Genomic DNA, 14,912 nt, shown 5'->3' with positions numbered 1-14,912 from the left:
TCTAGTTAGTCTTCTTGGAGCTCAATTGCGCTATCTATCGATTACTGCACATATTGCAATATAGTCTATCTTTGTCATCAGGTTGCTTACGTCACCCCTCCTGAGATGGCCAGGCGCGCGAAGCTGGCTGACTATGATTACGCAGTTACCCAAGGGAAGAACATCTTCATCACTTCCTATACTGAGAAGGTGAGATAAGGAAAGTGATGAGTTTTCAATAGAGCGCGCCCACTCCGGTCAGGCAAGTTGATTACTTTTCAAGATTTTGCAAAAGATTTCTCGTGACATGAATTAAGTTTTGAGGTGCTGCTGGCGAAGGATATGAGAACCAGATATAGTCAATTATTACCTTCGCCAAGAGAATTCTATTTGTGTGCCGTTTGTGTGTGTGTGTGTGTGTGTGTGTGTGTGTGTGTGTGTGTGTGTGTGCGTGTGTGTGTGTGTGTGCAAAGCACATTTCGAGAAACTGTGCATGGATCTTAATCATATTGGCCGGGCCTGATATACGAGTAGGAGGCGCAAAAAGAAACGCAATGGTGCTCCTAGCGGCTTTATTTCTACGGTACTGCGTTGGAACTTCCGGTTTTGGTCGTCCAAAAGTCTGTCGCTGTATTCTGGTGGCTATGATGTTAGGGTGTTGGGGCACGTCTTCGAATAACCAGTTGCTTCCTTCTGGTTGACATTTCATTCATGATGACACAGTATCTTATAGTCCGTATCTCAATATGACATACTTGCATAAGATTCGCTTCGTTCTGGTCGGCACTTTGGTTCATTTTTAGTTCATTCATCAATTTGCACATTATGTTGTAACTTCAGGTTGAGCCATGCCAGATCACCTTCTTCCCACAATCCTGTGCGCCCATCTACGGCGGGAAGTCGGAGGCGGCCATGTTTGCTGCGTACGACCAGCTGGTGAACCACGGTGTGGGGAATGCTCGACCGTGCATCGAATACTACAGGGGGGTTTACTGTAGCGGGGGAAACTCGGATTGGCCTAGACATGGTAGGTTGTCATATATATATATATATATATATATATATATATATATATGAATAAGAGATAGGTGGTTGTCTTTAACCACTGTTAGAAAATGTCAGTGAATGGCATTGTAAGCTAGTATACTTCACTTTTAATATAACATCTATCTTGGCAGATTCCGGTGTTCCCGTGGACCTGCCCGACCCCGCCGTGTCAGGCCCAGACCAGACGGTGATGCTGACAGACTGTGGTCCCGGCTCCTACTGCAAATGCTGGCTGGACCCTCCCATGTGTCAGGGCACGGACCTTCCCTGCCAGTGTCATAACCATGACTAGTATCGGTGCAGCAAGCTGGCGCATCGTTCACACCCCGTTACTAAACTATTTTATTGAGTCTCACTATCAGGGCCCGGTCACATACGTCGTACGATCGTCTTATGATCTCAAACGATGGATTTTTTTGGGATATTGCCTTATATACGTTCTGCAAAATGGAGAACGTTATTCTGTTATGAAAAAGGCAGCCTTAGACCCTTGATGTCATACATACGATCTCGCCATGAGGGCATTCTTTGGATGTACGTGTTGTGCAGAATGCAGCTGTTTTGTTAAGACAAATGCAGTCATATGTCCTTGGCAGCTCTGTCACAGCTTTAGAATTCTACAGTAATATGCGACCGAATTTGTCTTATTCATGATTGGATGGAGATCAAGAGCTATGAATTTTAAAGTTATAATTATAGTGGGCATATGATTCTTGAAATATTATGACAATAAATTCAGGCCATTGGCGCTTGTGTGAATACCAACACTATTGGATCCATGCGATACATGTGGATGAAATTCATTGATCCAGTAACAGTATTGTAGTGCTGTGACACTATAAACAGAATATACTTACAGACTGAAGGGTAAACTTACACAGAAGTTTGTTCCTGAGGAGAATTTGAGAAATTATTTTTTCTGTAAAAGGGCACCGCAAGAATCGTTCTGTCTCAAAAACAGTTGGATCTCTGTGACACGCCAAGCGCCATGCACGTATTTTACAATGTTGTAAACTTTTTTGTCTTGTCCCTTTAACACCGAGAAAGCTCTAAGTACACCACGGACGCTACACGATGCACTACTCTACTTGTAAATGAATCCTCAATGATATAACAGCACAACAGTATCAAAGTAACAGCTTTCTTTAATACAAGGTAGATCTACAGCTATTTACAACGTTGGAAGCCTGAGTGCGGTGAATAGTTAAATCTCTTTTGGAGGTGAGCAGACTTATTTACAATTCCAATGCGTGGACGTTAGTAAGTACGGTGCGAACTGCCTACATAGAACACTTTACGATAGCTTTTGATTTATAGCAGGAGGCACTTAAAACTGTACAGACGGTACAATGAATATCATCATGACACATTTACATGCTGTACAAACGGTCGCACCACTTCCACAAGCTAAGGAGCAGCATGCGGCTATGTAGAGTTACAAGAAGCGCAATATCTATGGTCGTCTCCAGCATATAGAATCTGATTGTGTGGAGGCAAGGTCATTGTCTCACGATGACTGGACACCTATCTTTGTCATTCAAAGTCGGTGTGAATATTTTCTCAAATAGAATATTGTCTCTATAGAATAAATCAGGTAGTGTCATCTAAAGTCGGTGTGAATATTTTCTCAAATAGAATATTGTCTCTATAGAATAAATCAGGTAGCAGCCGACATCATCTAAGAACAATTTCTTGGACCACAGCTTTTAAGAAGAAAAAAATGGTTCCACCACGTGGTGCGTGTTCTTTGGATGTTTAGAAATCTATTGAATTTGTGCGAGCGTCCAGGCACATATAAATACATGTAAAGCCGGTTATCATTCGAACGTAATCAGTAGCAGTATCCTCTGGAACTAAGATTCGTTTTAGAAGGCAGCCAAGCCATTGGTTGGCTGCAATGCATGGAACGTACATTCACTTTACAGTATTAACCACATAGTACGCGCCATGGCGCCAAAATCTAGGTCTATCGATTTATGTTTATAGACAGCACATTGTTCAAATTGTGTATAAGAAGTGAATTTTGTGGAAGGATCTATACACAAAACTGAAGTGATCTATACAAGAGTGCTTCTGATTTCCTCCCAGTCTTTGATATCCTTTGCGATGTCGTTGTCTGACATTCGGAAAGAACTCATTTCTTCTGCGTTGGAGAAGTCCGAGATGATGGCACGTAGTTCGGGTTTCTGCGGAGATCAAATAAAGTTTGAAATTATGAAGTTGTTTCACAGTGCGCGGGGTGGTCGGTATTCAGGAGAACCGTATCGGAAATACATCGTTACTACTATCTGGAAATTGCACGTATTGTCACCCTGGTTTGTGTTCACGTGGAACTGCGTCGGCCACTTGACGTTTTCCTACAGAGCAACGATGACCTTCCGATGGGAAGAATGCCACGATGAATTTATTGTGGCATTATCATTCAAACTATAAACAAGGCGTTAGAAAAAATCGATGGACAGTTCAAGTAAAACGTCTACTTGGTACATTTTGATTGTGCTTTTTTATTAGCGTTCGGTATAAGATAAGTCCATGATAATGTCATTTGTTCCAAAAATACAACATTACGACTTTCTCCAAATATGTGCAAGCTCAGTCATTATTTCACATTCAATCTATTACAAAATTCTATTATCACGAATGATAAAGTTACGAAAAAAAGAGAGAAAGACATAATGTAGCTCGTACCCTTTCCACCAGAATGTTGTCCAGTGAGATTCCATTTAAGCGTATATTGTTCTCATGCAGGAAGTTGAGCGCGTATGAGATCTGGTGTGAGATGGTCTGCACCTCGTCCATGGTCAGCTGAGGGGCGATGTCCTGGAGCCGGTCGTGGTCGTTCTCCGTGTACAGGATCCTGTAAGGAAGTATTCCGTGGATTTGTAAAATATACCTAATTTCGAACACATGTTCCAATCTGACTCTTTGCAGAATATCTGCATTTTATTCATTCATAACGCATTACGTAATCTGAGTGCTTCAGAAGGGGGAAATAGTTTATGAAATATTATTTTTAAGATTGGATTTATCAAATGTTTCTTTGTTGCTCTTCAGGATGCTGAAGACAAAGATGACACATGTGCAAATGCGACGATACCCCTTGAAAGTTCTATTATAATCTCATATGTATATAACAACTTGCTAATATATGAACAAGGCTTTCGGAACAATATCATTTTTCGCCTCTGTGTATTGAAATACATTATATGTAACGTAGAGACGCGTTAGAGATGTTGATAAAGAAAGCTAGTCAAATCAAAACACATCAATCTTCTCCAGCCGTCTCATACGATATACGGATCATTTCCGTTTAGTAATCCATACGAACTAATGCAACGTGCACACTTCCCAGTAGAGTTTGGTCAGAGTATGCCTCAGTAATTCAGGGCACAGATGACAGGGATTTTACCATGTTATATGGCTGCCGTTCTCGTTCATCTTGATGAGCTGTCTGACGATATTAGGGTGACCGCCAAGATTGCTTATCTTCTTCAGCACACGCATCTCCGTCGTTACACGCTCCTTTGAATGATCAACCTGATACAATGCATTGACGCACAGGAAAAAAGACAAAAAATATGCCCAACATTAATCACAGCTTTATGAGACAACCTTTCTACGTGTAGTTTGCAATGAGTTAATACTCATCAGACCTTTGTTCGGGTGACATGATAACAAGGATATTAAGTGTAGGATATGTAAAATTTCACCGAATAGAAATTAATAGCTATAAATGCAAAAATTGTAAGATGAAATTTACACGGAAAAAACGAGTCCAAACGCTAGATTATTAAAGTTAGCTACAAATCGTGAAAAGGACCGTCTGGTCTATCACTACTTGTAATCTTGCTTAAAGGCAACAACAAAGGTAAGGACAATGGTGATGCATTGAATAAGGTTACAAAGTTTCTACTTGACAGAGAAATAGACAAAAACGGACAGACGGGTGGCGAGGGGAACACATAGATGGCAAAAATGAATGACCTCGGTTCTCTGCCCAGCAAAAGTCGTTATCTCAGGTAGCCGTTGCCGTTCGATGGTGGAGAGACCCCCAAGGGCTGCCTGGCTCCCGAGGTCGGCCACCACGCGCACCACCCGCGGGGGCGGATTGCAGGGCTCCGAGTCCACGGTCTGTATGAACTCACGCAGCTCCGATGTGGGTTGGTTCGAGTCGCTTATGAAAGTGGTCGGCACTGTAACAGTGCAACAATTCAACAATGGCGCATTAGTATGTTAGATCAAGATAAAGCTTTACATATAGGCAATGTACTGTATTATCTATTATGATGTTGTAGGTAGTAGATAATACCTTACCCCAAATAGCAATATTCGTCACAACATCCAGCACTTAACATTGTAAATGAATGTGGTCATAGAATTGAGTATTTAGTTAAAATGGTGACAGTGACTTACTATATACTCTTGTGCTGTTGATGCACATTGGAAATAAAGAAGTAGTTTTTGAGGACAGAGACTGGAACATGAACCTACCTTTCAGATCAGACATTTCGGTACCGACCATCAAACCATTGTCGTTGTTGTGTTTTGGCAGCTCCACAGTAAAGCCCTGGTTGTTGCACAGGAACTTTGATATGTGGTGCGTCTTGCGTGTTTTCATCCTCAGGAACGAGACGAGGTACAGGAAAGGGTTCATTGCGGCGTTGATTGGTAAGACGAACATTATTGTCCACGCGGAGAGGGAGGGAAGGATCTGAATGCCGCAGAGGGAAGAGATACCGAGTACTGTAAACAGTGTCCACGTGAATAGGTCTGGCACGATGATCCATGTGAGACGATAGGCTGTGGAGAGCTCATAGGCAATCTTTTCTCCAGCTGTAGCCGTCAGCTTCTCCTTCCATCGCGTTGCCACGAGGAGAGTCATCATACAGGCCATCAGGATGAGTACCAGCACGCAATCAACTGCCACGAAGATGGTAACTACGTACTGCCATCCTGTACCGAACATGTTTGTGAGGCGGATCGGCAGACACACGCCTGTTCGCCCGTAGAACTCTCCCTTGAAGTACGGTAATCCCAACACTGGAAGGATGGCGAGCACGCCAGCGATCAGCCACCCAAGCCCGTTGATCAGACAGGCAGATCTCACTCGAAGGTGCTTGGCACAGTACACGCTGATGACTCTGTCGATAGTTATAATGGTAAGAGCGTACAGGGACATCTCGACGGAAACGATATACAGGAAACCAGCGAATTGGCACAAGCTGCTGTATCGCCAATAGTCGTCATAATTTATATATTGTCCGCGATAGTAAATGTCTACTGCGGCAATAATGAGCATATATACGCCCATTAGATAATCCGCGATGGCGAGGTTCAGAACCAGAAAAGAGACGATCCTACTCTTCTCTTTGGTGCGGAGACACCAGATGATGACGAAAGCGTTTCCAAAGAAAGACGTAAGTCCGAGAATCCAGAGGACAGGGCTCAGGATGGTGTCGTCAAGTAGGTTGTTACAGGAAGAAAACTCGTCACCAGCCGGTAAGCAGACAGGCACATGGGTGGCCATACAGCAGATTTTGAAGGAGTCCGTATATCTTCATGTAACAGACACATGGTTAAACAAAACATACCATCAAACTGCGAAGTGCAAAATGTAATCAATATTGTTGAAAAATAGTATTGAAGAGCACAATCCAGTCTCACATACATTATTACGCGAGAGAAAATCATCTGAGGCCACACTGACTTCATTTTATCGATATGAAATACGCCTGCGCATTGATTTTCGTCTATTTAAAAAAAACACACAACAACACAGCTGTGGCCACATGTCACCAAATAGCATCCCTGGTTAATAAGGTCATTATGCTAGCTAGCGGACCTGTTCTCCAGGGTAAGGTTGCACATGGTCAGAGAATGGGGTACAGTGCCATTGTTTCCCTCTTTGAACAAGAATGACAATAAAAACATAATTGCAATGGTTATGATTGTCTCTAGTTGTCTTACTGGAAGTGAAACTAAGACAACACAAGCCTGGGAAAGAAAAGCCTGGATGTTTAGTCTTGTGGTTTAGTGGCATTTTCTTTGCTGTTTTTAAAAACATTTTTCGCCCTTGCGCATTAGTGTGGGAGTTCAAGAGGATTTCAACCATAAAATTAAGTCAGTGTGGTCTTATGACCTTTCCCCAAGTATAACTTCGCAGACTTTGTAAAAGCGCCGATACTTTGGAATAGTTGGAATAGAATCAAACATGAAGCGATGTGACTTTACAACTATAACTTCTCCCAAACATGTATGTATCTAGTGCTACTCGCAAAAATGTTGCATTACTCTCGCAGGGCGTAGCATTTTCAATTGTCACATTTACACCATAAAGTGCAAATCCAGGTATATGGAAAATACCATGTGCAAGGATTCTCGTTTTTATGTTACAAAGTTTACGGTCTGGTCCATGATCCACGACTTGTGAGCAGTGATAGCTGATTACCAAAAGATAGACGTTTCCTACAAAAGATGTTTTGAAGCACAATGAGTGCACAGAAATAATGGCCTGATTTGTCTGATTTACTCACAATTCTTGGAGGACACCCAAACTTTCAAAAACTGTGGCGTCAAGGGCCTGCACATTGTTACCATCCAAGTACCTGGGGGGAGACAGTGAGACTAGGAGACGCAGGAATGTGGGACACGTTGCTGTCGGTACACATTTTCCGTTAGTTCAGTCCTCCAAAGTCTTGGTGCATTTTCAATCAATCAACATTTGAGTAAAACTAAAGAAAATGTCACATTCTAGGGACCTTTATAAATCGATGTAACCGTTCATTGTTCACGGGTTCTAGCTCGGGCAATGAGTTATGACGCAAATTAGACAACTTGGAAAAAATCTGCAATAACCTTATTGTTCACAACGACAATGATGAATTTGCCAGGGCGTCTGTCTTTTGTTCTCTCCGAAACAGTCACTTATCATCACGCTGGGCGGACGTCATTAGATACGTTTTGGAGAGTCACTCGATGAAAATTATAGATTGGCCGAAATGGCACATTTCAGTCACTAAAAACATTGCTCTTCTTAGTCTTAATAATACGAATGGATTGCTTACAACTAACTTTACGCTACGATAACCCGTACTGTCTGCATATCTGCGTTATTACAGTGGAGTTAGCGAGCCACATATTGTAAAATAAAATCCTAATATCTACACTAATCATTTCATACAAGTAAATAGGTAGCTCTTACAAGGTATGGAGCGTTCTCAGGTCAGCAAATGTTCCAGGAGTAACCGACATAATCTTGTTGTTTTGCAGATACCTGTAATGGAGACCACTCAGACTTGTTATTGTGAATGACTGACCCACTGAACCTGACACGAATCACAGTACTTTCGACCACGAGCATGTCCAGCAGTTGTCACACGACAGAAAATCTCTATGCACGAAAAAATGCACATGTGGTCAATGATCAATCATGACGTCACAAATACATCCACACATGTGCACACATATAGAAGTAACGTAAGGACAATACATGCTACAACAAAGGCTGCTATGTACGCCATATACTTTGACGTTTTACAAACAATATGATGAAACTGTGGAGTTTGTATATTCCATCACGGATCCTGCAATGTCATGACACTAACAGGCAGCGTAATCAGCGAGGTGCAAGAGAATTAGGTACATTTGTGTCCATGAAGTAGGTCGTTAGCCAAAGCACAGCTGTCCAAGGTATTGTCGTTGAGATGTGTTCTCTATTATCAATTCATTTTACTGGCTTTTGCAAACCCAAGGGTCCACCAATGTACTTTATTCGATGGCACATCGCCGTATGTCTCTTGATGTTGCGTGTGCATGTGTGTGGGTTTGCCAAGTCAGGATGATTGCCGCGTGAGATAGCATGATGTGTAAAACGACTTACAATTCTTTTAGTCCCTTAAGTCCAATAAATGTTGACTTTCCTAGTACTTGGATGTTCATTGAACTCAAGTTACTGTGAAGAAGAAACGGTTTTATCTAGTTAAATTTCTTAGTATGGGTTGGCAAAATGTATTAGGAGCCGTGGTGTTAGCTGGAAAATCAGAAATGTTAAGGGTATCCGTCATTGTAGGCAGTTGTGGCAAGAAATAGAAATGAAACAATGATTGGATACCCAAGTCTGTTGTGATGGTGTTAGGAAATGTTTTCATCGGTGTAGGGGAGAATTATTGTAAGTAGCAGTTGTATTAGTGACAAATGTATCCATCTATAGCACTACAGGAGTAACTGTGTAACACCAGAGCTGCAGAGAAGTCAACCTATCAGCAAAAAATCTTTAATCATCCCATGGTGTCCGGAAAATTTAGAGGATAACAGAACACCATAGTGTGTACATTGACATATTTCAACGGCCTCTGAGTGAGCCCCTAATAATCTGCAAGGGCTATCGATGATTCTCATGGTCTTCCAATTATGTGTCTATGGTCCCAATGGTTTTCAAATGGTCTTTAATCTTGGATATAGGTAACACGTCAAGTTACGATCACCGACGAGCAACAATACCCTTGAATATGTGTGTCTGTTTTATAAAACAACTAAACGATTGTGCTGTAAGGTTAACTTCTCATGCGATTATTGAAGGATTTCTAGAAATGTTAAAATATTCAAATCAAATCATAGAAATCTATATACAACAGATCAACTGATAGAAAATGTATTCTTGACAAGATCAATTAAGTTCACATTCAAGTCAAGATTAAGATTAAGACGTGCTATCTAAGACACTTTCATAAAGAATGATTTTCGTTATGATTCGTTTTAATGTTACTTACAGGCTTTTGATCTTGTTCAGTCCAGCAAAAGCTCCAGGTTTGATCTCTTTCAACGGGTTCCCATCAAGGTACCTTGTAAAAATCACAAGAGAGTTTGTTAGTGCTTGTCTTAAATAGTGTGTATCTGTCTGTGAACAAAATTGAAAATAATGTATATTCCATACGAAAAACACACACACAAAAACGCAGCCATAATGAACATGACTATTGGTCCATTTTGTAAAAGACAACTTTTGATTAATAGTTTAATAGAACTCACAGTTTGGTCAGGGTCGTCAGTCCATCGAACGCGTTCTTTTCCAGCCGTTCCAGTCGATTCTTCCTCAAGTCACTGTCACAAAAAATCGAAACTTGATAGGTGCCCCAGATGACAAATCACCACACAAAGGCAGATCGAAGAAGTAATGGATACTTAATCATCCGAGAGTCATTTTACAACATTCTGACAGTGATATATTGAACTGAACATGAAGAACCACCAGCCATTTCTTAAACTTCCTTTACAAAAAGTTGGGAAAGTCCCACCCTAATCAGGAAGTATTAGCTGTTCTTATGGATTTCACAAATTGACTGATTGCAAGAGACAAATGTATGCATTTCTGTAATATCTCAGCAGAAGCAGCGTGGAAGCAGGCTATTTCCCTTTAATGAGAAGACATGCAATTGATTTTTGCATATCAGTAGACCACACAAATCCCTGTGCTAATAACGCACATTACGCCGCAGGGAGTTCCAACCCCCGGCTACACCTACGCTGTGATCAACAGACTTTGACCATGCAGGATGCATGACACAGCAAGCAGTAATGACAGACGCGCCATACTCACAGTTCATAAACATTCTGCAGTCCCTCAAAGCATCCCTTGGGCAAGTTTGATATTGAGTTACTGCTCAGATCCCTGCATCGATCACACACACATACACAAAAGAGCGAGATCAATAACGGTTCAGGTGCAGGTTGCTATATTCTGTAATCTTGTGAAGTCTGATAACAGGGCGACGCCAAACATCTGAAGATTAACGGTAACAATACGACGTCATTTGCTGCCATTTCCATCCTTACAGCGATCGTAGTAAGTTAGCCTCATACTTTAATGAATAAAACTGTAGGACGTAAACCAGGATACAATTAAATGATGAATGAAGTCCTACATGGTACAATGTTTCCACCACAGTTAATTCTGTATATATGTATCTGGATAAAAGTATACTTCTGTCAGAATTCTACTTTGTTTTCGTCCTGCTTGTTTTCAGAATGAAGACTGGCTTGAAAAGTGCTGTGATATGAATATGAGACTCACAGTTTGCCCAGCATGGTGAAGGCTTGGAACGATGCCCTTTTCAGTTCAATGAAGTTACCAGACAGGAAGCTGAAGGGGAGCATGTAATGCACAGTCAATGTTGAGAAGACAAAACTATACTTGTTTCTTTTAAAAAGACGTCACTTTCGGAACACCCTGGTCAGTTCTAAATGTCTCCTTATAACTGACGACACAGGAAATGAAGAAAAAAACCAACGTTGTCTTGACTGAAAACGTCTGCAGCTGACAACATGATTACAAAACAGATGACGGCTTACAGTGCTCGAATCTGTGGGTCCATATTTGGAACTTGTCGGTAGCCGGACCCCTCACAGAAAACTGCACCTTTCTCGCACCTGCAGCCATCAGGACACCGGTAACCTACAGGTGTGTGGAGAACAGTTGGCCGTTTCAAAAAAACATTAATCTGATCAAAATAAACGCAATCCCTTTCCCATGCCTTTCAGATTTTTTTAGTTCTCTGATGATTACTTTAGAACTTGAACAGCTGCTGATTTGCAATTAAGTTCACTGATATATACCTATGAGAATCGCAAAGGTACATTATATCAGATAGGTTACCTATCTGATATAATGTACCTTTGCGATTCTTCTACATTGATAAGTTACATTGTGGGACGAAGAAAGCTTTTCTGCATCACGCACATGGCGACTCTGGCTGTAACATCATATTGCTAGGAGTGCGCACCTGGTGTAATAGGATTGTGCACAGGATGGCTCCTCCGGCAGGAAACCAGAATCTACCAGACGTACTGTTCCTTTTTTTTAATGTCTCAGTCATTTTACGCATCCATCATAGAACAAGATGATGGATTACTCTGATACATTAGTTACATTACACTGTGTGGTTTATGCCACAACCGCGATTAAGGTCCAAACATTGGTGAATGTTAAGACTACTCAACCATATTGCAAACCATTTTAGAATTGCCAGAGCAATTCAAACTTTAACCACGCTATTTGCTTCTAAATCACCTTTGTGGTACAAATATTCTCTCGTCTATCAAACAGTAATCTCTGTAAGACCCGTTTATATCATAACAAGTGGGGATTCAACACCGCTGGGCCTGAAACAGTAAAGATTACTTTACATTAAACACAGCAAATGTGCTGAGAACGAGTTGACAGATCGGTAAACGGCCTTTCAGAATTCAGTGAGCCTACAAGGTCTTCCTAGGATCTCTCTATGATTCCACAGGTTTGTCAATGGTCTTCAAGCTCTATCATTGATCTGTCGATAAATACTCAATGGCATTGTAATTATCACCCAATGGTGTTCAAAGATCATCAAATGATATGTAATTGATCTCAATGATGTTCAAGGTCTTTCATTGATACTTTAATGATCACCAAGCTCCTCCAATGATATCTCTCAATGAATGATTTTGCAATGATCTTAACGACCAATGATTTAATTTTGGTCACTCATCAGTTCCTGAGCGTTGAAAACGGACTTTACGTACCGTCACAGTATTTCTCATCGTCCATGAAAGTTGGGCAGTGGACGATGTCGTCACACCGCTGTGTCTGGAGGATGCAGACACCATCAGCCTTACATCTGTAGTGTCCGGGACAGCTGAAGCTTTCTGCAACAGTTAAGACATAATCAAATACAGGAAATGTGCTAAAAATAAGTCGACTGCTTTACAGTAGGACACTAGTTGGCGAATACGTCAGCTATAGGAATCGACGTTTGCTTCCGTATGTCAAGTTTGTTTCTTTTGACGCGTTATGTTGAAGAAGAATCTTTTAAATCCTACATTTCAACATGTAGTCCCGGATGTAATCATGTACCACGGAGTTGCATGATAACCGTCACGTGAACAAAAAACACCTATTGATACTGCACTACTTTATAAAGAAATACAGGCTAAAATATATGTTAGGAAAACCCATACCGCATGAAAACTCGTCCTCCCCACCAGGGCAGTCACGTGACCCGTCACAGACCATGCGCAGTGGAATGCAGTAACTGCGCTCGCATTTGAACATCCCGGGACACTGGAACCGTTCTGCGCAATACGGAAACGAAACGGAGGTCAATTTTGTCAAAATGCTTGTCCATGCGTCATTGCGGAAATTGCGTTTCTTTTCAGTCTGAAATTTAAATAAACGAATAAGATAGAAAAGCGCCGCCTATGCGTTATCATCAAACGTCAAAAACACTAGTTCAACTTAATAAGACGTTAAAAGTTTGGCATAATGTTGCTACAATTCATCTTTTATGATAAATTAAAAGGTATTTCAGACTATGGTGATGTAGAATTGCTTCTATGCATCGACAATGAACAGCAGCGTAAACGATATGAATGTTCTTCAACAGTAGAGCTATATGTAATGATTTGAAAATGTATCTTGAGCTTTTACTCTATACTTGGCCATCGTCCTGGGGGTAAAGGATGTTTACATGGTGCATTTTTAAACACAAAAGTCTCAATAAGATTAACATGGCTGTCATTTCTATACATACCAGTGCCTTTAGCTATGGCCAGACCTCGATCAAATGTTCACATCTATACGTCAACTGACATTTGGTCGATAAGGTAATAACACGTAACTGTCACAGTGGCACCTGTAGTCCCGATGGCAGACAGTTAATTGATTTTCTCCTCACACAAAGGTAAAATCTTTTCGTTTGGCTTCATTCAGGGTAAGGATGCTTTAGCCTAATGAAATGCCTATTAACCATGAAATTACCCTGACCACTTGGACATGACCGGTCTGTCTTAAGTTTTAAGACCGTCAAAAACGAGATTCGGGAAATACGCCATAAGTCAGTAAACGATTATGCCATTGTAGAAAGTTAATATGACACGTATGATTGTGCAGCAAACAGACTGCACTATTAAGTTTGTAATAGCATGTTATTTCTGACAAAAGAAGTTCAAGTACACAAAAGAAACATTGATCATGGCTGAGTTCATAACTTTGTACATTTAAATCACAAACTAACGTTCTAAACTATTGACCTACGTCAAGCAATGATGAATTATTACCAATCCCCTGTCTGTAACAAGGTAGTGTTTATAGCTGGAGGCGACGTTTGGCCTTTGTTTCTTGAATGAGCTTAACAGACAACAGCCTTTGCCAGGCTTACACCCAGCCGCTTTTATCGATTTATAGAACCCAATAAACACTTGCCAAAATGCAAAAAAATGGATGCTTTATAAAGTGCCTCCGTCAGGAATCAAAGGGAAGACCTGACTAAGGGTAATTCAAACCCTGTATATAGAAGCTAGTGACGCAATTGGAACAGTAATAAATTGTTATTAAACACAAGAAGGGGCGGATTTCATTGCGTGCAATAACCCATGAACACTTAGGACTCGGAAATGTGTGATGTTTTGTTCTTTTAGCCCACAATAGTTCCATAAAACTCACTTTAATCTAACAAAATAGCTAACACTGACCGACATATACAATATCAGTGCATGACTACAATTAGCAATGTATTTTCTTTACAATTTATTCTGTCAAAGTTAACAGTCTTTAAATCTATCTAATGATTATATCCTATTTGCATTACGCTTACCACAGTATCTCAAATGTGTCAGGTCCCTGCAATACCGCGGAGAACCGTAGATGTCTCTGTCGAAGATGCAGAGGCTGGAGCGGTCGGTACATTTGCCATTGGCGCATCGGAACGGGCAGGAATCGCTCTGTACATCCGGCGGCATCCCAGCTAGGAAGATACACGGGAACAGTAGGAATGGAATTATGGTCTCTCTTCATTTAGGAACGGAGGCATGGTCTCCTGTCATCGGTGTTAGAAATAATAGGATTTTCTTATCTTCAA

At 41.1% G+C, this 14,912-nt stretch overlaps 2 protein-coding genes across 5 annotated transcripts in view; one reads left to right on the top strand and one right to left on the bottom strand.

Annotated features, from left to right (window-relative positions):
* The window catches only part of LOC118411789, a 7,881-nt gene extending 6,563 nt beyond the window's left edge, over positions 1-1,318 (top strand). The window contains exons 7-9 of the mRNA XM_035814276.1: positions 21-189; positions 820-1,006; positions 1,158-1,318. Coding sequence (XP_035670169.1) covers positions 21-189; positions 820-1,006; positions 1,158-1,318 — 517 coding nt within the window. The remainder of the gene's footprint in view (positions 1-20; positions 190-819; positions 1,007-1,157) is intronic.
* An 835-nt stretch (positions 1,319-2,153) lies between these two features.
* LOC118411905 (G-protein coupled receptor GRL101-like) lies at positions 2,154-14,825 on the bottom strand. 4 transcript variants are annotated; one of them, XM_035814397.1, is made up of 16 exons: positions 14,649-14,825; positions 13,015-13,128; positions 12,580-12,702; positions 11,374-11,476; positions 11,096-11,164; positions 10,622-10,693; positions 10,054-10,125; positions 9,795-9,866; positions 8,906-8,977; positions 8,228-8,299; positions 7,560-7,631; positions 5,518-6,581; positions 5,011-5,219; positions 4,436-4,563; positions 3,715-3,883; positions 2,154-3,212 (listed from the first exon to the last, which is right to left on the bottom strand). In XM_035814397.1, exons 1-16 carry the CDS (start codon positions 14,791-14,793, stop codon positions 3,084-3,086), a joined length of 2,685 nt encoding a protein of 894 aa, XP_035670290.1. In that variant the 5' UTR covers positions 14,794-14,825; the 3' UTR covers positions 2,154-3,083. The 4 variants fall into 4 exon arrangements, with proteins under 4 accessions (XP_035670290.1, XP_035670292.1, XP_035670291.1 ...); XM_035814399.1 differs by lacking the exon at positions 8,906-8,977; XM_035814398.1 differs by lacking the exon at positions 7,560-7,631 and having other exon boundaries at positions 14,649-14,824.
* Between the last annotated feature and the right edge of the window lie 87 nt (positions 14,826-14,912).

Source organism: Branchiostoma floridae, chromosome 3 (assembly GCF_000003815.2).
Source record: "Branchiostoma floridae strain S238N-H82 chromosome 3, Bfl_VNyyK, whole genome shotgun sequence".
NCBI lineage: Eukaryota > Metazoa > Chordata > Leptocardii > Amphioxiformes > Branchiostomatidae > Branchiostoma > Branchiostoma floridae.
This window is presented reverse-complemented; position numbering and strand designations above follow the sequence as displayed.

What these genes read in the sequence shown, in the direction of transcription:
- LOC118411905 (XM_035814397.1), bottom strand. Translation starts at nt 14,793, where the DNA reads ATGCCGCCGGATGTACAGAGCGATTCCTGCCCGTTCCGATGCGCCAAT. An exon ending in GGAGGACGAGTTTTCATGCG is followed by an intron (nt 12,703 to 13,014) that starts GTATGGGTTTTC and finishes TAACTGTTGCAG; the next exon opens with AAAGCTTCAGCTGTCCCGGA. An exon ending in CTGCAGAATGTTTATGAACT is followed by an intron (nt 10,126 to 10,621) that starts GTGAGTATGGCG and finishes TTTTTGTGACAG; the next exon opens with TGACTTGAGGAAGAATCGAC.